The following is a 23721-nucleotide window of genomic DNA, read 5'->3' as shown; positions in this document are numbered from 1 at the left end:
GCCATTTTGGGTCATCTTGGGTGCAGCCCTGGCTGGGCTCTGGTGCTGCCCAAGGTGGATCCATGGAGGAGATGCTTTGAATCAATCCCTGCTTTATTCTGTAGCTCTGTCCTGCCCCTGCAGCCTCCCCAAGGCATCACTGCCACCCCTGTCCCTGCAGCAGGAGGAAAAGGAGAACTGGAGGCACAGCAGATGAAGATCACAGGCTGGGCTGAGAACAATTGACTGGAAGCAGCAAATTAAATAAGAAAATGAGCAGCACTGGCAGCAATCCCAGTATCAGGGTGCACAGGAGAGGTAAACAATTCACACACAGGCATTTGTGACCATGTGGAACTCCACAGGCTCCCCACCCACACCTGAGGGAGACCCCTCCCCTCCCCACCCTGCCCAGGATGCGGGGTGCTGGGGAATCACATCCAGGTCCTGGCCACGCCCCTCCTGGCAGCTGCCAAAGTTAACCCGGCTGGAACCAGGATATGTTGCAAGAGAAACTAAACCAAAACTGATAAATGTCAGTTACCCACAAAACTAAACCTCGCTTGATGTAAAACCTATCTCTTCTAAGATTTTTCTACCAAAATAATATGATTAAGCAGCTTATTCAAAAGCACTCAGATCAAAATGACATTATGTTTTGGTACAGAAATGTGCTTGGCTTTCCTACTCAAATGTTTTGGGAAACAAAATAGAAGCCATTAAAGTAATATTTTAATGTTAATGGCATTTGAGGGTCTTTTAACTACCCTCAATTGACTTTTTCCACTTCATATTTAAGGTAGCTCGCTTCTCTTTTTTGCCTGCATTTGGGAGACAGCCAGATGTTGACATACATGGAGAATTCTTTAGAAAGAAATAACCCTATAACTATTTAAGTTATACTTATATGCAGTCAAGGCACCATTATAATGAATATGCCTTGATTGCAATTAGTTGTATTCCTTATACAACTACAGTTAAAAGCTAAATAAAGAGAAGCACCAATGTATGATACTCAGCTGCGACTCATAAGCACATAAAAAAGCTTATCAAAATTTAAAAAAACCCTGTTTTTTCTAGAACTGGAAAAAAAAAATCTATTTTCCCCAGAGCATACAATGCCCAGCTGATCTATCACTTCTTCCCTGCAAACTTTGTATAATTCTGAAAGCAAAATCCACAAGCACGCCCACACCTCAAAATCACTTTACCTTAAAAAAAGGCATTAAAATTTAATGATGAATTCTATACTATTTATCCATACTTTTGGGGCACAATTTCTCATTCTGCTCAGAGAATTACAAAGTACACATTTTTTTCCCCTCTGCACGAGTTCCTCATACTTAAAAATTTTCCATGCTGTTGGTTAATGGCCAGATTTCAGCCACCTCTCCAGCCTCTTTCAGCCCTTTCAGTGGGCGTGATAGGGTTTATTTGGAATATCTGGTGCTACTGCCTGAGTTTTATCTTCTTCTCCTGCATCCTCAGCAGCAATTCCCAAGTTGGTGGCTTCCCCAGAAAGCACGTCAAAGGATTCCCACCCACACACTGAATATCTAACAGACCCTGACCCATTTTTGCCTTATTAAAGCAGCACTACATGTTTAAAAAAAAAATAAAAATAATAAGCAGCAACACCAAATGAATGTGAGAGCTGCAGCTGGAATTCCTCTGCCCTCTTCAGATTTCAGCTATGATAAAACCGCTAGCAAAAAAGAGAGGCACATTTAAAGTGCAAACATCAAATGTAGTTTTCCTCAGTTTTCTCCTCCAGTGACTTATTACTCCAGCTGTCTTTCAGTTAAATATATGGAGGATTTCATTTATGAGTTCTGAATATAGAAAAACCCCTTAATTTAGCCACATTTATCCACTGTTGCCACAATGCCTTTGGGTTTATTTCACAGAATCACAAAAATAAATGCTGAGGTTGGAGGGAGCTCTGGAGACCACCCAGTCCAACTGCCCTGCCCAGACAGGCTCACCTGCAGCAGGTGTGCACCCCCAGTGTACACAAGTTCCTCCTCCTGTCCAGGTGGCACTCGCTGTGTTTTAGTTTATGGCCATCAGCAATCCAAGCCACACAGTGAGTAACCATGGGAATTATGTGATTTCACTAAGTTTACTGCCATCTAACCAGAATAACCAATAACACGCGTAGCATTCTGGTTTAAGCAGGGAAAAAATGGCAACAGAAAACTCAGCTGAAGCATGGCTGTCAGTTTGCCCATTGCATTCACAGCTTCAGCCAGTGAGAATCAGATTTTACTGGTGATGGGTACACAAGAGCCTCTTCCCCAGCTTGATGCTGTCATCTCCAAAGCACAGGAGCACTTGAGCAAGTCAAACAACCTCTCCCTGAACAGGAGTGCCACAAAGAGGAGGTGGAGAACTATCTGGAAAGTGGAGGATGTTTCCAGCCCTGTGCTGCAGTTTTTCAGTGAGGTACATGGAGGGCACTGCCTCTCACAGAGGGACAGCCCCACATTTCTCTCAGACTGCCACTGCCATTCCTAAGGTAGCACAACTATTTCTGTGGCTCCCTGGTGAGCCAGGCTGCTCTTTCACCTGAGAACAGACCTGACCACACACAGATGTCTCCTGGATCAAATCCCCAAGCTTTTGATGCCCATATGGATTTGAACTGAACTGATGCAAGGTTTGTTTCTAACACAGTGCAGAAAATAGACAATAAAATCCCATAATGTTAGACCAACTATCTTTTAACAAATATTGAAAAATATCCATTTATTAAAGCTCTATATCTCAGAAATAAATCCCTTATACTCAACTAATTTGTAAGCAAGCACCAGCTTTACCTGTTTATAAATTATATCCTTATGCCTCCTTTCTCCTCTTAATTTGACAATGGTTTATGCAACTGACTTCCCAGGGAAAGCAAGTTTATAGTTAGCACATATAGAACATTGCTGTGCCATAAATTCTAACACAAACCATTATAAGAAAAGATAGTATTTACCTTATGAACAAGGACTCACCTGTTCTTTCCAATAGGAAGGACAGAAAATGAGGGAAAAACACCAGAGCAAAGAAGAATATGGCTTATATTATTATATCCAGGTGACATGCAGTCATCTTTCAATGATCAAGATTTTTCACCAACACCATGTTATTTAAGGATCCACTTCATTCTAAGGATAACTTGCATCCACTAAGGTAAACACCAGCATCAAAAATTAGACCCAGACCTCCTTTGTCTATTAAACCATCATAAGTTACATCAACTGCTATGCAAAGTTCATCTTTTCTAAGCAAGCAGAAAATTACTGGAGTCAATTATTGTCAGAAAAGCACCCAACACTTGTCAAATGTCCTCATCTATCTGGAAAATGAACTTTTCACATCCAGGTTTGCAGAGGGTTCTTTGAGATAAACTTATACCGACTCACAGGACTGTTCATTGTTGGTTTATGTTGTGGTAATGTTTCTAAAAGACTGGGGTTTTTTTTCCATGACACAAAGAACAGAAGACTTTACAACTCCCATGACACTTGGCAGAACATGTTTGCAGGCTTAGCTTAAAAGAAAATGGACTTTACTTGACAATACTCTCCACAGCATTCTGTCAAAAAGAGCATTCTCTGGAGAAATAACGGAGGGGAGAGGCATTCCACAAATTTGTAAGTATACACTGCATGTCACTTCAGCCCAGAGAGAACTGAAAATTGGGAGAAATAGATGCAAGTGGTCTTAGAGAGCAAGATGGCTAGAAAATAAGCTATGCACATGCCTGCATTTCTCCCACTGGGTCTCTGTCCAACACACTTGAAAGGAATGCATAGTTTAGCCCTTTATCTTAGAAAAGCTGAGGAACACCTTCTGCATGGCTTAAATATTACTGCTGCCCCAGAACTCCTCTTTTTGTGGGAAACATGACTGAAGAACCAGGTGGTTTTTCATCTGCCTCTTCCAGATCTCTTCTCACTGGAAATATTTGCTTTTCTTCATTTTAAAGCTCATTTTGAAATAACGTTTTCAACCTGACAATGAATATTCTCTCCTTACTACCTCACCTAAATTTCTGAAGTCTTGACTACTTCGCATTATTTAATTTTGTATCTACACATTTTTTCAGATCTGAAAATGTCACTTTCTGAAAAGCTCACATTCAACTCCATATATTGCACACTTTTGCACCAATGCACTGATGTTCTGAGTGGGTTCTTTCCCGAATTAAATAAAGGAGCAATAACTTTGCATAACTAAAAAAGATGTGAAAATTTGCACTTAGCAATTGTTCATTTAGCAAATTCAGCACTCTTATTTAAAAAGAAAATTGAAGCATAAGCTATACACAGAAATTGCAGCTTATTAAATTGTTCAGTAGTTTCTCAAGCCAGTGGCAAAATACTTAGCAAACCCAATACTGAATTACAATTATTTTGAGGTTTTTAAAATTAAAATATTCATAATCCATATTTAAATGACCTAATTATTTTAAGACCTATTATTCCATCATTTTTGTGAAATTCATACCACCAAGATATGTTTTTGTGCTATTTGCAATCAGAACCATCTCAAGGCAAACAGAACACATGAATCTTTTTAAAACCCCCTTTTAAATATAAAATCAGCTACTTGATGCTTGCTTAAAATGAAACCCACAAAACACACGTTGAACTCCAAAACCCCAAGAAGCAGCTTCATGCTCTCACAAACAAATTGATTTGGATCATCTCCTATTCAACAGGGTGCACACAGCACAGAACACTATTCCACAACAAGACATTAAAACTATAAAATATATAATATATATTTTATATATATTATATATTATACTATATATTATATTTTATATACTATATTTTATTATATAATATATAAAATAATATACATATTATATATTATATTTAATACTATAATTATATCATAAAATTATGTTGTGTTATGTGTTGTGTTATGATATGATATAATACATTGTATTATATATTATATTATATACAGTTATAAATATATAATATATATAATATAATATACATATTATATAAAATATATAATATATATTATGCCTGTATAATATAATATATATTATAACATAATATGTAATATAATATGTAATATACAATATATTATATTGTGTAATATATAATATATTATAATATAATTATATTATATAATATACTGTATTGTATATTATATTATCTTTTCTATCATATATTATTTTATATTATAATATATAAAAATATATTAAATTACTGCTAAAACACCCAAGTACCAGCCTTATCCCAGCCATTTTTATAGGACAGGAGGAGATAACTCACGGGTAGGCTGCTGCCAGCTGCTGAGCCATGCTGTGAGCTGTGGGGTCCCTGTCCAGGGCATACACTGTGATGTCTCTGGCTCTCTCCAGGAGAGCTGCTGTGTGACCTCCAGCTCCAAATGTCATATCCAGGAAACACTGGGGAGGGAAAACACAAACACTTTCACCTCAGAGCACTGACAAACTGATGGATGGTGCAGAACTTAAGTTTGAAATCCCCCTCGTGTACTAGAGGAAAACACACCGTTGCCTTTCTGGAATTGTTTCTTGTATTCTGACATCATTGCAATTCTGCAAAAAATAACCTCTCACCGTAACAAAACTAAAAACAAAAAAGAAAACCAAACACCCACAGACAAACAAATAAAAGCACCAAAAAAAAAACCCCAACAAAACCAAAACAAACTAAACCAAAAAACCGCCCCTCCCAAAAAAATATCAAAAACACCCCCAAAAACACAACAACAGAAATACCCCCAAACCTCTTAATGGAATTCTTTAGTCTAAGGAATACATACTAGCAAAAAGAAAAGAAAAGGATTGTTATTGTTTTTGTATCTAAACCAAAGTACATTATATCTAAACCAAAGTACAAATGTCACTGCCTCTCTGCACCTTGCTATTGCCATAAATCTTTTCTCTCAGCCCTGATTGAACTGATCTCTGTTGTTGAGGGAAACTCAAGCTACACCTGAAAAACAAATTCTCCATATACTTGAATATTAATATTAATATTTGCATGGGGATTTTTTCCCACTTCTCAGATTATTTTTTTATGTGAAACAGGTTTTGAAAACTACTTACCAGTTACAATCATATTCTGCAGAAATTGATATGAACTAAACTTATTCTCACAAATTATAGAGCCCAAGGGTAAAAGCATTTTTTTAAGTGAATTTTTTCAATCTAACTCTTGAAAGAACTAAGATTCAACCAAAAATTCCTTTGGATAAGAAGAGAAATTTAAAGGCAATGAAGAAGAACTAAGAGTCAACCAGAAACTCCATTGGATAAGAACAGAAATTCAAAGGCAATGAAGAACAGCTAAGGTTCAACCACAAACTCCATTGGACAAGAACAGAAAATCAAAGGCAATGAAGACCCAAATATCCAGAACCATTTTTTAGAAAACAAAGACTTCTATATCAAATTCCCCTCCCCAAAAAATAAATAAGACACTTATGAGACTAATAATCTAACTCTACTGTGCCTGAAACAATTATTTAACACAATTTCTTCATGCTATACTATCACATTTCCTAAGCTTATGTTCTAGAAGCAAAAATTTCCCACAATATTTTACAAACTTGATGAAGGAAACAAAATTTAGTGGGTGATCACCCAATATTAAGTTGCATCACTCATATGAAGAAATAAAGCACAGACCCATAATTTTTTGTAAACAGTATCTGTAAGACAAATCTGTGTTACAGAGAACACATCATCCATTCTAAACAATCTATTTAAGCATTCTGATTTATCTTCTGCCAAAAACAAAAGCATACTCCTTGAAACCAATTTATAAACACAAAACTGAAGCAGTTAAAAAATGTGGTTGTTTCTTTAACTCAACTGAACATAAGAATTTAGCTAAATTTTAAATATACTTGCATATGCTAAAAACTCCAAGCATGTTCTCTCTAAGTTCTCACATACTTGTAAGATTCAGAGAAGCTTTCTTATTAAAGACTCCCATCACTCTGGGTTTTCTTTGCATTGTACTGTTACTTCTACTATACTCATAAAAATGCAACACTGGCTATTGAGTGAGATATTAAGCGAATTAGCTACTTTTTTATTATCATCCTTCAATGAAAATGAATATAAGAATGTAATTTTTCACTCTGCATTTCGCTTAGCAAATTGTAAAAATGAACATGCATTTTAGAAAACTAAAATAAGAATCCTAAAAATAAACTAAAATAAAAATCCAGAGTAGCTAAATATCTAAAATACAAATTCTCCTAAATTACTTTTAAAATTTCCAGGGTATATATGTTATGCTTTGATTTCCACTCAAGTTATTTCCATTTAATCCTTACCAGAACTAATGTACATAAGCAATAAACCTCTAGCTTTTATATTCTAGTTCTGTAGGGAAATCCATTTAGAAAATCCCTTTAGAAATATGTGGAGGAGCAACAGAAAATTAAAACCAGCTTTTTTTTTTTTTTTTTTTTTTTTGCATAAGATTAACCCACTCAGAAATGCACTCAAAAACTTAATCACAGCAGTCCCAAGTGTCATTTAGGATTACACTTATTGTGCAGCAACACATTACAATCAAAACCAACCTAAACTACATCATAATTCCTCTTGGAAAAAAAAAAGTTTCATCAGCATGAGTCACATCTTCATAGTTGGGTTTGGTTGTCTTGTTTTCTTTAAAAAAAACAAACAAATGCTCTTGTTCTTTATCATAGGTACAAAACTAGGATGAAAACTTTGAAAAAAATCAGTATTTCCTAAAACAGACCTACAGTGTTGGCAGGAAGAGTCACGGAAGGGATACGAAGTGTCAGAAGACCTACTTCTATCTTTAAAATAAAATACATTGAAATAATAATTTTATTCCACTTAAACTCACTAGCAAATTGACTTTCCAGAAAATAGCCTTTTCCCACTAATATGTTTAACTACTCATTTATTTCTTGCATGCCTGCTTGTCTTCTAAACATCTGACTCTTCTTTGGTCATCTCTACAAAGTACTGAACACATGTGATGCTTCTTTCACCACCACTCCTACAAAGTCCTTGGTTCCATCAGGTTTGAACAGCAGAACATGAAAAAATAAATTAGGGACCTTTTTGGCCAAGCTTCCAGACAATTTTGCTTTTTAAGCAACACATAACACTGAGATTTTTATTTCCAGATGAATTTTTGAAGATGTTTACAAACAGGACAGGAATGCTGTGAACGTGCCTTGAGCTGGTTTATTTTCCAGCATCACTCTCATTCCATGGTTATGACAATGGGAAGATGCCACAAGCTAAAATCCCAGGCAGCATATCAAGAACTTAATGCTACAACTCACTTTAGAAGTTTTTTGACCAATCACACAAAGCAAAAGCACATTGACAGCAGTTCTATCCAACCACTATAAGCACACATACCTTTGGTTAAACACTGCTTGCTTATTTCAAATACGATACCTGCTTGTAAGCCTTAAAACACAAAGCACAGAGCGCCATTATTAAGCTTCAAACTTCCTAATACCTTCTAAGATAAACTTTTCTGTAGCTTGGGGAGCTTTTCTAGACAAGCATTAATACACAGACCATCATTCTATTTGTCCTTGCTTTTCTCCTTACCATAATTTTTCTGCTGACCAATCTCATGGCTGCTGCTTAGCTCCAATCACAGTTCTGCTGTCTCTGAGGCCTGCCTTTTGCAGCTTTCTCAAAACCCTCTGATTTTATGGATTCCCACAATGTTCTAGCTCATTCAAGAACACTTATATTTTGTTTAACAGTCTTACCTTTCCTCACAGACATCTGCTTCTGCTTTAATTCATTTTCAATTTGATACACTTTAAGGTTGACAAGTCCTTTACACACCCTGCTTTTTAACAAACCACACAGCACATGTTGAAGATAAACCAAAATAAACATTGGCATTGCAAGGTGGAGAAGAGAGAGAATGGGGTGGTTGTGCCATGGCACAGTGACAAACTCCCAGCATTGTGACAGCCCTGGGAAGCTTCAGTGAAGAACCCAAGCTGTGAATGAACACAAACTCACTGAATTCCCCTTTCTGAAAGAACCAACACACACCACCCCAAACCTTTAAGCAACACCAGCCATGGTCTTTAACCTGAGAGCACAAGATTTAATCCACATCCACTGCTGTCATCCTATTGCAAAAGTTCCGTACCTCCTTGGTGATTTCTCAAGGTCAACTCCTCACAGCACTGACTCCAACTCCCTTCACAGCACAACCAGGAAACTCCAGCTCCCTTCTCACCCAGCTACCCCACTCTTTCATAGCACTCATCCTCACTGGACACAGCTGTAGCCTGTTAAGGGCAGGCCTGTTCCTAATCTTTGGTGATTGGTACAGCTGCAACTCCTCAGGTGTAAGACTACCTTCTGCACTATCTTTATTTTCTTACATTCTATCCCTCCACAATCCACCTCCTCATAATCCAGCTGTTCCACTCAAAAGCTACACTCTGCATCTTGGATCTGAAAAAAAAAGCACAACAAAACCAAAACTATCACCTTAAGTTATCAAATAGAATGATTATGATATTAACATGACCATTTTGGAGCATTGGTCAGATTAGAAATTAATCACTGTAATATCCTGCTCCATAATATGCTTCTTACATATTCCTTCCATCTTTCACGCCTGAAATAAAAGATGCATCATTTATTTTTTTCCTTCCTCTTTCTCTCTTGCCTACTAGTTTTTAATCAAATGAAATTAAATGACATTTTATCCTCCTGGTCCTATAAATACTGGGAAAGATTATTACATGAATTTCTCCTGCAGTGACTCACCATTCCATTGTTAAGTTATGATAGTCCCATCAGGGTCCCCATGGGAATTTCATAATCAGTTTGTGACTGCAGGTTTTAGAAAGCATTTGGCTCTTTCATGACACACAGAGAGCAACAAACTAAAATTTCACGGTTTTCATTTTCCAGCTAGCTCTACTACAGTTAGAGAGACACAAAGAGTTGGGGCTCACCATTTTGGTATACAAGACTTGATACAGAAAAGTTCTCATAATAAAGACCTTTTAAGCATTTCATTTTACTATGGCTGATTTGGAATTCCTGTAATGATTATGCTCCACATGTGATAAAGTTTACTCCACAACACTTGACAGCTTTTGTGATTTTGTGATTATTTTTCCTTTGCTGTGTAACAAAATGAGATTGCAGAACTTCCACAAAATTGAGACTCAAACGTGACACATAAATTGAAACATCATAATGCTGGTTTTTAAAAGCTCACAATTCCAGTATTTTCCACTCTCTTCTTTCTTTACATTTTAAAGGCAAGAACTTTATATTCTTTTTTAAGTAATTTGATCCTTTAGATGTATGACTTCATTTTCCCCTAATTACTTCAAGCATTCCACCAGATGATCTTCCAAAAAGTGTTTTTTCTTCCTCTGACAACCCTGACATTGTCGGAAAGAGGACTCTGACATAGTGGACAGTATCTCCAAAAGATTGTGGCAAATTGTACAAACCCCCTGAGACATGCTGAGTTAGGATACAGGACATGGCAAACAACCTCCTGTCCTGGGCATCAGTGCCCCATGAGCAGCCTCTCTCTCCCCATCCCGTGGGACAAACTCCTGCCATTCCTCTTTTTGTCCAGGCAACCTCTCTGGCTCATTAATACATTGTGATAAAGATCATTAATACATCCTGATAAAGATCATTAACACATTGTGATAAAGATCATTAACACATTGTGATAAGCAAGCACACATAAGGCATTTTCCATGGCTCTTTCCAATAAACAGAATTAATTTCTTCTAAAACCAGAAAGGCTGTTATTGCCCAAAGAGTGACCTTGCACTGCATTACTATTTAATTCTATTAACAGAATTTATTTAGTTCTATTAATTCTATTAATTAATTCTGTTAACTGAATGCATTTAATACTATTAATTATATTAATAGAATTTATTTAATTATATTAATAGAATTTATTTAGTTCCATTAATTAAATTTATTTAATTATATTAATTATTTAATTTGATTATTTAATTCTGTTTATATTATTCAATCCCCAGTCCTGTTTATCCACTTTTTTGATTAAATAAAAATTAAAAATCCATATTGACAGTGACCATCTTGGGCGCCTTCAGTAAGTGTAATCACCTAAACCATTTTACCTCCAAGTTCTTTCTCTGATAAAAAAATAAAATAAAGAAAAATCAGTCTCGAAAGAACCTTCCCAGAAAATGCTGATCCTTCCTCCAATGGTTTAATACACAACCACAAGGGACAGCCCCACAATTACTGCCCTCTGAAGCTCCTGCTGTTGGCACTTGTCCCCTTCTTGCCTAAAAGAAACATTTCATTGAACGGCAGCCATTCGAGCACAGTGAGTAAAGCATTTTGCAGTACTCCTCCCAACTTAAATGCTCATAAGAATCATCCAACAACATGAATGCCATGTTTAAAATATGAGCAGAAGAAAAATTAGCTTGCAAGAATCCCATCCTTAGGCAGTACCACATCAATGCCATAGAGAACATTTTAATTTAACAGTGATCCATGCCTAATGGAGGATTTCCATCCAGAACTGGGCTGCACAAGTGAAGAAACCAGAAACCCAGAAACCAGATTTATCTGAAAAAATCACAAACTAGAAACCCAGAACTTAGTTCTGGGAGAAAATAAATACAGCCACAAACCGTGCTGCAACAGCTGAGAAAACAGCCCCAGCAACCCACCACTCATTTTTCATCTCCCAGAAGAGTTGCAAAGAACAAAAATGATAAAATTAGTATAGTTTAAGTTTTAGCAATGATGAAATAAGTATAGTTTCAGTTGTAGCAATGATGAAATAAGTATAGTTTCAGTTGTATCAATGAAATGAATATATTTTCAGTTGTATCAATGTTGAAATGAGTATATTTTCAGTGTTAGCAATGAAAATTAGTATAGTTTCAGTTTTAGCAATGATGAAATAAGAATATTTTCAGTTGTACCAATGACGAAATGAGTATAGTTTCAGTTGTACCAATGATGAAATGAGTATATTTTCAAGAAACTTGCAGAACATATTTGTTTTGAAAATGGCACTCTTACCACTTTTTGCAGGATTGTAAAAAACACCCACAACCAGAGTACTGATTTATTTAAAACATACTACGAAGGAAAAACTAAAGAACAGCTAGCCAGCATCCAAGCTATGCTGCCTAACATTTCAGCTCCCTAGAAGAAAAGGAAATACCTGGAAACTGCTGCCTGAAGAAAGAGAAATGAAATGGGGACTCTCATGCAACTGGCATTCACACAAATGTCGAAGTAACAATCTTTTTTCTTGGAGCATTATTATTATTACACTGAGTAGTCTAACACAGGAAAGTGCACAAAAACACGATGAGAGAAATAGGTTCTGTAGTATTTCTGTAATATTAAAGCCACCATCAACCAGTGTATTCCAAGCCAATCAAAGCTAGATCACAGTGCTCCTCTCTGTTTTTACTGATCTTTCTCAGTGGGATGACAAGCCAACATTTTTCACAATAATAAATTTTTCATACTTGAAATGAGAGCTGGTGTTTGCTTGAAAATGCAAAGAAGGTCAAAGTAAAAGGATGTTTGTTAAGGCTAACAATAAATATTTATTACTGCATTGCCAGCCACTGTTGGTCTGTATTAAAGTTTTTGTTCTTATTTTATTTGTATCTATTCCATCTCTTTGTGGAAAAAAAATCCTGAGAGCAGAAAAGCAATATAAACAAAACAATCAACACATTGCAAGATGCTTTTTGCTACTTCATTTTTCTGATGTTCCTACGATGAGTCATGTTCTCGAAACTCGCTGTCTGAATTTCCTTGGTATTCACAACAGAAATTGGTCATTGTCACAACACAACTTGTTTTCCACTCTGCTTTATTTTCCAAATATCAACTCTAAGTGCAATAAAAGACATCTGACCTCTTCTTCAAACACCTTGGGTTTTCTACAGCATACTATTTTAAGGCACTCAACTATTTAATATACACCAGGCAGAATGAGCTGAATTGAAGTGGGGAGCATTGACAACAAATTCTATAGGAACTTTTTCTAACAGTGATTTTTTTTTTCCCAAGAAATAGTTGATCTGCTTTATCCTTTTATTATTACATCTTTCACAGCTAATCACTGCAAAGGTATGAATAGAGACATGGTAAAAATAGTTACTGTTGTCAGTGTTTCTTCAATAAAGTACACAGACTATTGTTTGGGCACATATTTAAAGTCCACTGTGAGAAAAGGCAATCTCTTCTCAGTCCCTCAGGATTTTATTTTCCTTCTGCAAAGCTCAAAATCGAGAATTAATGTTTAGTGCTGGCCTTTGTCAAGACCAACCTCACTGGACCTATAGTTTCAATAAACACAGAGAGAAAATTAACCTGAAGGACAAATGAAATCTATACTCTTTTCCTTCTAAGAGTAAGGAAAAATACATCCAAACTTCACCTTCTTTTCTTCCAACTTCAAGACCAATTTCAGCTCCAGTGGATGAGCAATGATTTTTCATCCTAAAACACATCAGGTCTATATGGCAGCAGATAGGAACAGAAGTTCTGTTGCTTTGAAATCCATAATTTTCACCCAAATTCAGTCACTAACATTTCATTCAGGCCTTTTTAACAGCTATTCTTTGGGAGATGGCCAAAAGGTACAAGGATTTGTATATTGCTGAGGTTTTTCTTTAATTCCACTTCTTTATTACATCATCAAACCACTCTGGATTGACCACGATGCACCTTAAAAAGCAGGAATCTATGGAGATATTGAAGTGCTTTCATTTTAATATAATTGCCCAAGTGGACAGAGAATCCAAATTTTTTTTCAGAAAAAAACTTCCCATGTCAATGCATGCAGCAACATCCTACATGACAATTATAGGAACAGAAAAATATGATTATTCCCTTTTTTAATGCTATTTGAAATGCACAAGGAGCCGATATAGAAAGAGAGTTCTGTTCAGGACATGCTTACCCACAAACACTAAAATCACCATGTTCAGTAATTTTAAGTACCATGTGATGATACAATTACAAAATCAGTATATTTTCAAGAAACTTGCAGAACATATTTGTGTTGAAAATGGCATTCTTTCCACTTTTTACAGGATTGGAAAAAAAAACCCCAACATATATTCCATATTTCTATATCAACAAAGAAAAAGCAGACAAAACCATTTTGTCCAAGTTAATTCACAACCACCAAAAACCCAATTTCACAACTCCAAAAGCCCCGGAAGAGCAGAAATGGGGTCTTCATGGCCATCAAGCCAAGCAGGGGCCAGCACACTGAACTTCTGAGCTTTGGGGCACGAGCACACAGGTTCAACAGGATGAATTCAATAGGATGAATTCATCATAGGATGAATTCAATGGGATGAATTAAATTTGAATTCACTACAGGATGAATTCAATAGCATGAGTTAAATTTGAATTCAACATATGATTAAATCAATAATATAAATTCAATTTGAATTCATCCTAGGATGAATTCAATGGGATCAATTCAATGGGGCCAATATTAACCTTCTCTGCCCAGGGAGGGCTGAAGGCTCATTGGAATGGTTATGCAAGATGTACATAGGGACGTGCCAAGTGCTCAAGGGGCAATGTCTGGCAGCAGAAAATGCGTTTTAATTAACAGAAAATACATTCTCAGAGGATGCAATGCTCTAATTCAGACATTTTCACAAGAAATTAATGAAAGGAAAAAAAAACTTGTTCTGTAGCAAAGTGTTTTAAAAGAAAGCAAAAGTATCATGTTTATGTATTTTCACCCTAATAGCTGATCTAAACCTCATTTGCTGCTGAAGTTGTTCACCAACAAAATGAACACTACATTTCTCCTGTCCTTTTTCTCCAGGTCACCTCCAAGGCATGCACAACTCAAAGCTACAATCCAGATTTCCACAAACTGCTGATTATATATATATACACATATATATATATATATATAAAAATATATAAAATATGTCAGTGTATATATACACACACATATATGTCAGCATTATATATATAATATATATAAAATTTAATGTATTATATATTATATATATAATATATAATATATTATATATTATATAGCATATAATAGATATATATATAATATATTATTGAAGCTGGAGCTCTCTGACATGCTAAACATGTCAAAAGTATTGTTTAGATATGCTGAAAACAGCAATTGAACAATCAAGTTTTGCACATTAAAGAAAAAAAAATTCTAAACGTTTACCACATATTCAACATGCGCATTTCTTACAGCACTACATGTGCACTACACATAATTCTGTCCATCATTTCCCACTAAATCAGAGTCACCATTTCATCTTCTTTCTTATATGGACTGTGAGCTTTTTCAAAGAAATCTCACTATCAGTTTTTGAAAGCACAGCAAAACACATGAGTCTAAAATTATTATATGAGATACATGCAGAAAATCTTGGTTCTGCAGCTCATCACTTTTGAAGCCACATGTCTTGGAGCAGTTTGGACAGATCATGGCCAAATATACCAGAAACAAAAAAGAAAAAAAAATTGGGACTGTCTTTTCCTAGCATATGCTCTGAACAAGTCCAGAAAATTGTAATAACCAACAGGAAGCTAAATTTTAATTCTATAATAACTGTAAGGTACAATTCTGTCAGAGATAGAAAGGGAACCATTCCAAATCTCCTCACATAGATTCTATTTCAGGCATCATTTTGCATTTTAAGTTGCTCACAATTATTTCTGAACAAACTTTAATAGTCAGTGTGTGCAGCAAATAAAAGAACTTGGCACAAAAGGAAATTTGAACCACTCCCTTAGGTCGCTGTGAACATATTTATGTATGAATAAAAATAAAATAAAAAGCAATTATTTCAAAAGCTAGGTAAGTGAACACTTCCAAACCAAAAAACCCCAAAGCTATTAATTGCAGAGGCAGTGCAAAGTCACAGCCAGGTAAAGTCCCTGACAGCAGCTCAGTTACACAGAGCTCAGTGTTGGCTTTGGGACACCTTATTATGGGAACAAACAATCCATTGGAGAGAGACTAATGGAAGTGGGATCACTTTTCCTCTGAAAGACACATGGAGTCTTTTTTCTGTCAACTCAAGTTCATGGCTGGACTCAGCTTACAGCTCTGATCAGGCCAGCATGCTTAAAACCTCACAGTGTGTAGGAACCTCACAAATATTCTCCTGCCAATAGCTAAAAATTACCTTTATTCTAAATAATTACTATAAAAATAACTGTTTATTATTTATTTATTATTTTAATCATCATTATTAGTTCTTCTCACAATTCTCAATTTATTCGAAATGTAACAGCGTAAAAAAGCTCCAACCAATTAAAAAAGAAAATCACAAACACACAAAAAAAAATCCCAACCCTCACCCACGGGCCTCTCCAGAAGAACACATTCTGCTTGAAAAATTATGTATTTTTACTGTTCATCTTGGGCTGAAGTGTAAATCCAAGATCATAACTTGTACAAAGTTGCCAATTCAATTATACTATGACTCAAAGTTGCTGTTAAGAGTAATTTGCCCTTCAACATCAAAAAAATCTACTCATCCAAACATTCTAAACAGTTCTCTCTTAGTAATATTATTTCACTTAACATTCCCTACTGAATAAGTAATGGCTATTAAAAAAAATCCCCAAAAAAAACACAGAACAAAAAACCTCAGCATATTTTCAAAAAAAATTTCAAATACATTATTCTTCTCCAAGAGAAAGTCAAAAGGCAGGAATTTGGGAATAATTTGCAATTTGATTTTAACATATTTCATGCAATAAGTTTAACTGTTTTTCCAAAAATCAACTCAATGAATTCTTTTCTCTCTCCACTTATTTTCGTTCTCTGTAACTCATGGAAGAATACAGGTTACATTAGTTCTCTTTTCCAAAAACTCATAGAATATTTTTGCATCATGGTAGAATTCAGCCATATATTTATGAAATACCGACAAATATTTTCAAAGGCTTTACTTTATTTTGCATTAAAATATCTCAAAATAATTTACAACAACCTTATATTTTTTGCAATTCTATAGTATATTTTACAGCAATTGTTTACCATATTGTAAAAAAAACCCTATAACCTTACTGATAAGATAACTAACTATAGCTGAACACAGTCACACTCTAAAACAAGTGGCAGCACAGCTCATTTTTCATTATTTAGAAATGCAGTGCTACTAAACTTCATCCAACAGGGAAGATTTAATGACCTCCAACACACTGTAACTGGAGATGCTCATATTCTCATCCAGCATGCAAATACTATACACTAATACATAATTAAAGAACAGGCAGTTACTGATTTATATTTATGTGAGATCAGCTTTACAAAAAGGAACATACTTCAGGCTCACAGGCAATTAAAACCAGATTAATTTCCTACCACAAACATGAGTTCCAACTCCTAGTCAGAACAGCAGGACTTGTAATGTGCTTTTATACGCTTTATTACATTAATACAGCAATCAAAACAAAAACTGTCAATCACCCCTGACAAAAATACTGAGAATACAAACCTTGTAAAACTGTGCAGTATAATCTATATAGTATATTCATATTTATATTTGTTTTCATATAATCTATTGAGTAGAGAAGTGATCCATTGATTACTTGGCCCTTCAGAGCACAAAATTCAAGACCAGGAATTCCCAGCCTCTTGTGGAAATTGCCCAGGTGGTTCAATAGTGGCATAAAAAGTCTCAGCAGAATGCAATTATAGCAATGAAATAGCTTTACAATGTTGATGTAAGCCAGTGGAAAAAAAAAAAAACCACAGGCATGCACAATCTGCCATCTGAACAAGGGTCCCTTTGCTTCGATTTTAAGGCAAAAACATCCTCAATTCCACCAGCTGTGCACTTCAATACAGAATGCCATGGTGCAAATCCCAGAATGCAATGGCATGACGAAATCAATCAAATTTTTGGAGTGGAGGATTTATTGTCTAAAAAAACCATGATATTCAGCTGTGAGTTACAAAAAGCATAAAGAAGTGGATTAAGAACATATTAAATCACACCTTGGGCTGAAGCTGTTGAGCTAATTGGTTGTTTCCATGTGACAGTGAGATGCTATCATGAACCAAAAGCTGAGCAAACTCCACTCTCTGATAACACTCTTTGTTTACCAACAGAGCACTGCCTGTGGCAGCACGCTGCACAAGGAGGAGCTGCTTTGGCTCACACCTGTTGGTTCCCAGTAGCTGAAACAAGGATTACATCTAATTACACAGATTAGATAGAGGCAGTATTTTAATCAGCTGGTTCTAACACAGCAGTGCTGCAAAACTCAACAAACGAGCCCAATGACACTGAACACCCTACTGTAAAAAACTGCTCTAAAAATCCCTAGGAAACACACAGAAAATAAGACAGCTTTTACCACAAGAAGAGTATAAATGCAGTAAACTTGCTTGCTCCCCTTTGTCTGGTATTTATTGCCTGCAAACAAGTTGGTTTACACAGTTTTTTATGGTGATGCTTGTATGCCATGATCCTTTATTAGAGATCAAAGGAATTATCACTAGCAAATCTACCTTGCTTTATGATCTGCACACACAGAGGATGCAGTTCTTTTCAAACAAACCTGTTATCTAACTCAAGATCAAGCAAATGAATATGGCAGAGTAGGGAAGACCATGCAGATAACAGTATCAATTTGATGCAATTACAGATAAGCAGTTGCATCCTTCAGCACAAAGCAATTAAACGTGTTGATTTAACTATCTTGGAATCAACATGCACAGATAGATGGGCCTGTGAGTTTTGTAACTGTTAGCTTTACCCTGTATTTTCATCCAAAAGTTAGTTACACAAGAAGAGAATAATTAAATAATTATAGTTTTAAATCATCTCGTCAACAAGCAGAACCTGAGCCACCAAGTGTGCTCTAATCCATGTTAGACATTTAACAGCTCCAACAGGACACAGGATTAAGAGTTTATCTTAGTGGGATACATTTTCTTCCTATTGAACTTCACATAATTTCTTATGTTATTAAGCTTATTTTAAGATGGGAGCACTCTTCTGTTCTAAACACACAACATCCTCATGCAGGTGGGTGTACCCAGGCACTCTGCCTATACCAGCACCACACAAATGAGGGCACACCAGAGGTGCTGCTGACCCAGCTGAGTTGTCTTCCATGAGTGGAACCACTCAAGAATAGTCATGTCTACTCTAAATACATGTCATCACCCTAAAAATCTCTGTATGGAAAGGTTTAATGCCTTAATGCAAAACCCAGCACCATTATTGCTTTTCTTGTTTTTCTTTCAATGCCGTTGTTGTTTTTGATAACTTGGCCCTTGAATTCCACTCTGTGGCTTTCAGCATGGATATATTTTAATATACTACTCAAATAGAAAACTAGCAACCTGACTTGCTGAGCAAAAATAATGACATTCCTCAACTGTATAGGAAAATGCTTTACAGAACCATAAAAAACATAGGACTAAGAATATGTTTCCTAGTGTACTTAATGGACTGCTTGATAAATTATTTTAACTATTACAGTATTTGAAACTATTCTAAAGCTGGTACCTTAATTGTTTCATGCCCTAGTAGGTGTTAAAATTTATTTTCTGGATTTTCCAAATGCCAGGTTCTGAGCACTTATTCGTGCCCACTCAGAGCCAGGTCAACAAGACAGAATTTTTTATAACCTTTGCTGAAATGAAGTCTTGAGTCTCTAATTATTCTCTCCACCAGCAGATAAAAGACTAACAAATACTTCCAAGACTGGTGCTGCTGATGCCACTTAGTGATTTAAATTTTTTCCCTTCCTGCCTGGAAAAACAAAGTAACCCACTAGAAATTTTGTGCAACATTTGTAAATTTGTAAAAGCAATCTATTGACCACAGCGAGGCAAAACCACTGGCTGTGACATGCAATGCGTCCCTGTACACAGAACACAACCTCTGAACACTCAAGTGTTCTACTAAGTACATCATCAGCATTAATTTGGTGGTGTTATGAAGAAAGCATTGTCCCACACAATTCAAAAAACATTGTTTGTTAATTAGTGTACATAAACACTCCTGAAAAGTTACTCCACCTAAAGCAAATGACAATCCCACTACTGGTGAGATTTTCCAGACTTTTGTACTGAGATACAAAAATCCCATTAACAGGTGAGGAATCTTGTTTCTTTATCTCCAGTACTCTAGCTTACAGCAGACTGATTCTGCCAAGCAAATTCTGCCTAATCCAAAGGATTTTGAAGTGCTAAAACCCAAAAAATATATGTGCTAATGGTGTGTGAGAAATGGGATGAGAACAAATAGATTATTATCACCACTTTTAACTCTATTACCAGGATTACATGAGTAATATTTTACAAATTTACCAACTTTATCACCAAAAGTACTGCTGTAGCTTGTACTACTGTACGAACCACAATGCAACAGTTCCCAAATTATTAAATTCAAAATCCAAGCTACAACTTTCCACCACAGCCACCTTCTCTTAAATCTCCTACACAGAGCAAGAAAAAAAAAAAAAACCAAACTCTTTCATTTCAGCTAAACTTATCTGATTTTACCTAGAAACAGAACACTTCCAAGTAGAGCTTTATTCTTCTCAGGTGAATGCTTTGCTTTAAATCTTTACTGCTGTCTTTCAAATTGAAAAAGATGCTTTGAAATATGCTGCATTTTACTCTTCAAGAACTAATTCTATTGCTAGTCTCTCGGACAAATATGATTTTGGTGACCATATTCAAAATATCTAAGCTTCTTCACAACTGATGAAACAGAACTAATACCTACATGACAGAGTTACAGCCCTAAAACTACTCAAAAATTTAGTTTTTAAAATGTAGCTAACATGCAAAATCAAAATACTAAACACTTTAATAGAGAATAAAACTAAATTAGGGAAACATAAAAACCTGTTAGAAAAGGAGCAAAACCAGATAAAACCAAGATAAAGATAACAAAGGAAAAATGCAGGAAGAAGGAAATCACTTAGAAAGGAGGGAGGCTGAAAAAGAACTGCACCAGTAAAGCTCACACTCCTAGGAGAAGGTTGGTATGAGGGAAATCTCCAGTCCAGAAAAACAATAAGATCACATTCAAAGAACAAATTTCAGAGCCAACTGATCATTTCAGGAGAGAGCAGAACACCTTCCATCACTGCTGCTTTATATGAAACCAGGCTTAGATGAGGACAAGAAAGTAGGAAATGTGGAAAAGAATTCCCTTAGGACACATCTCTCTGCTCCAATAAAACATCCAAAGGCTGCAGCAGTTTTCTGTTGAGGACTATTAAAATTGTTTTTATACAGCTGCAGCAGATGGTATGATTCACTTATCTCAAAATAAAAGAGCTCAGGGAACTTGATGATATTATCAAGCATCAAGTTAGAACAAATAAAAAAGTGCCTTTCATGCAAATATTGAAACCATGAATAATGTGAAGAGAAGTCCAGTACGTAACATACTCTGTAGAGAGATGGAAGTAGAAAAAAACCACAGTGCCAGTGACTGTCCCAGCACATGTCACAGTCAAGAGGGCCACAATGCACACCAGAAAACTTCAGAAAGCTTCAACTCATAAAAATAAACACCTTACCTTTTCAGGAGGCTGCAAGGGTCAGTCCATGCAGAGTAACACCTCACCTCTTCAGGAGGCTGCTAGTGTCTGCTCTTTTGGTTCTTCAGCCCAGCCTTTTATGACCTCCTGTTGATGCCCTGCCCCTGTGGGCCCTCTGCTCCCTGTGTGATTGCTCAGCACCCCTGGGCACCCCATGGCTCCTCACCTTCAATAGCATTCACCTGTCCTGCACAGCTGGAGGCAATTGGGGATCAGCCACAGCCCCACTCCCAACCACCACAAACTCTGTGCCCACAACTGCACTCTAGTGAGTGCACTAGTAATTAACCAACACTAAACCCACACTGTGCAGACCTGCAATCTATTAAAGCATTAAAAGAAATTTAAGGAATTAAAATACTTCAAATACTTGCTTTTTATGTACTCAGCCCCACGCCAAATCACCCCAAACTCTGTGCCCACAAATGGTATTATACAAGTACAACCCCCAGCCTTCCCCCTGCAAGGGAGTCCTTCCATGACTGTTGTCAGGTGAAGGTAGCACCAGGAATAGAAAATAATCATTCTCTCCCTTCCCCTTTTCTCAGGCTTCCATCAGCAGCTGCAGCAATGGAATTTTGGAGTGCCAGGAACTGGACACCTGGCCAGGTGCACTCCTGATGTGAACCAGTGCTGTGGCACTGATGCTCCCGTGACTCAGCAGTGTCCTTCCATCTAAAGAGCTTCAGTGAGAAGAAAAACTGTTCAAGAGAAAAAGAATTTATCATCAAAGAATCTTCCACCTCCCTCCAATCTCTAGAGAGGCCTTTGTTCACCATCCCAGCTTCAGCATTCATCACATTTGGAAGTCGTACAGCCTTTCTTACAGATAAAAATGATTGTCTCAATAGCTTCTAGAAATAAGAAACTCAGCTGCAACCAGCCATTCATGTTCTCACTCCTCTGCTCTCAGTGGGGACAAGCAGGAGTCTTGCAAGGTTTGTTTTCTCTAATAATGCAAATGACCAAACCAAAAAAAAAAAATAAAAAATATATATATATATAAAATCAAACCTTGCTTTCCTCCCAGTGCTTTAAGGTAGTTTTATTTTCCTTAACGAAACAGCTTCAAGACATGTCCTGTTGTCCCATGTGCCCCATCCAGCCCTTTGCCTCAAGCTGCATGGTGGTAAAAACCACACACACACAAAGGAACTGAAGAACAGGAGAAAGAAAGGCTCAAATGCTACTGGAAAACACTGCTCATTACCTGGGGATGGTGGGCTCACACATGGACAAAAAAACCCCACTTATTATTATAAACCAGGGCACAACACAAGATCAACACTAAACATGAAAATTACCAACACTGAAAACGTAATTGGCAAGACAACACAAAAAATATATTTAAGTTTGAGTTTTAAAAGGCCTTGAATGATGCTTTAAAGAGTTTAGGAATAGTGAAGAAACATCAATCAGTACTAATAGGACAGTTCTTAATGACTTAAAGTTTAAAAGGTCCTCAAAGGATTCTAAACATCTGTAAGTGCACAGGCATGGTAAAAAGCATAATTACTGAATATGTGACCTAACAGAGAAAAAAATCCAAACTGAGTACTATAAAAATCAGAGAGGATAGTAAAAGATAATGGCAACAACAGGTCTATTCAACAGAAACATCTTACACCACACAAACTTTAACAGCAAAGAACAATTAATCCAAGTTGCTAAAACCAAAATACTTCAGTGGGATGGCAGTCAGTAACCCAGAGCTGACAACTGTGCTTTAATTACATTTGAGACTGTTACCAATTAGTTAGTCTGCAGCACTACAGGCTTCATGCTATGACTCAGTGCACTGACTCATTCAGGAAAACTTTCCTACACAACTACCCGGGCACCCACAAGGATGCAAGATCAAAAGGAAAGTACTTACACTGACCTTCTTAGCAAAAGTCTTGTTTTAAATTTAGATGACCAAAAGCAGATAATGACACAAGTGCTCAAGTAGGCTTTTTGAAAGGGAGACTTTCAGGAGCACTGTTTTAACTCCATTTCAGATCAACATCTCAAAAAATCAAAGTACAAATAATGCTTTGTACAGTTTGAGGCTGAAGAAGCACATTCTAAATCTGGTTTGGTTTTTTTTTTTTTAAGACGCTCAAGTAGCATTATTTACTATTAATAAAAATATCTACCATCAAAAATCC

General features: G+C 36.3%; 1 protein-coding gene across 1 annotated transcript in view; it reads right to left on the bottom strand.

Moving 5' to 3' along the window:
- The window catches only part of METTL15 (methyltransferase 15, mitochondrial 12S rRNA N4-cytidine), an 80569-nt gene that overhangs the window by 44332 nt on the left and 12516 nt on the right, over positions 1 to 23721 (bottom strand). The window contains 1 exon segment of the mRNA XM_058026410.1: positions 5262 to 5398. Within this exon segment, the coding sequence (XP_057882393.1) occupies positions 5262 to 5398 (137 nt within the window).

This window comes from Melospiza georgiana, chromosome 6, assembly GCF_028018845.1.
Source record: "Melospiza georgiana isolate bMelGeo1 chromosome 6, bMelGeo1.pri, whole genome shotgun sequence".
NCBI lineage: Eukaryota > Metazoa > Chordata > Aves > Passeriformes > Passerellidae > Melospiza > Melospiza georgiana.
This window is presented reverse-complemented; position numbering and strand designations above follow the sequence as displayed.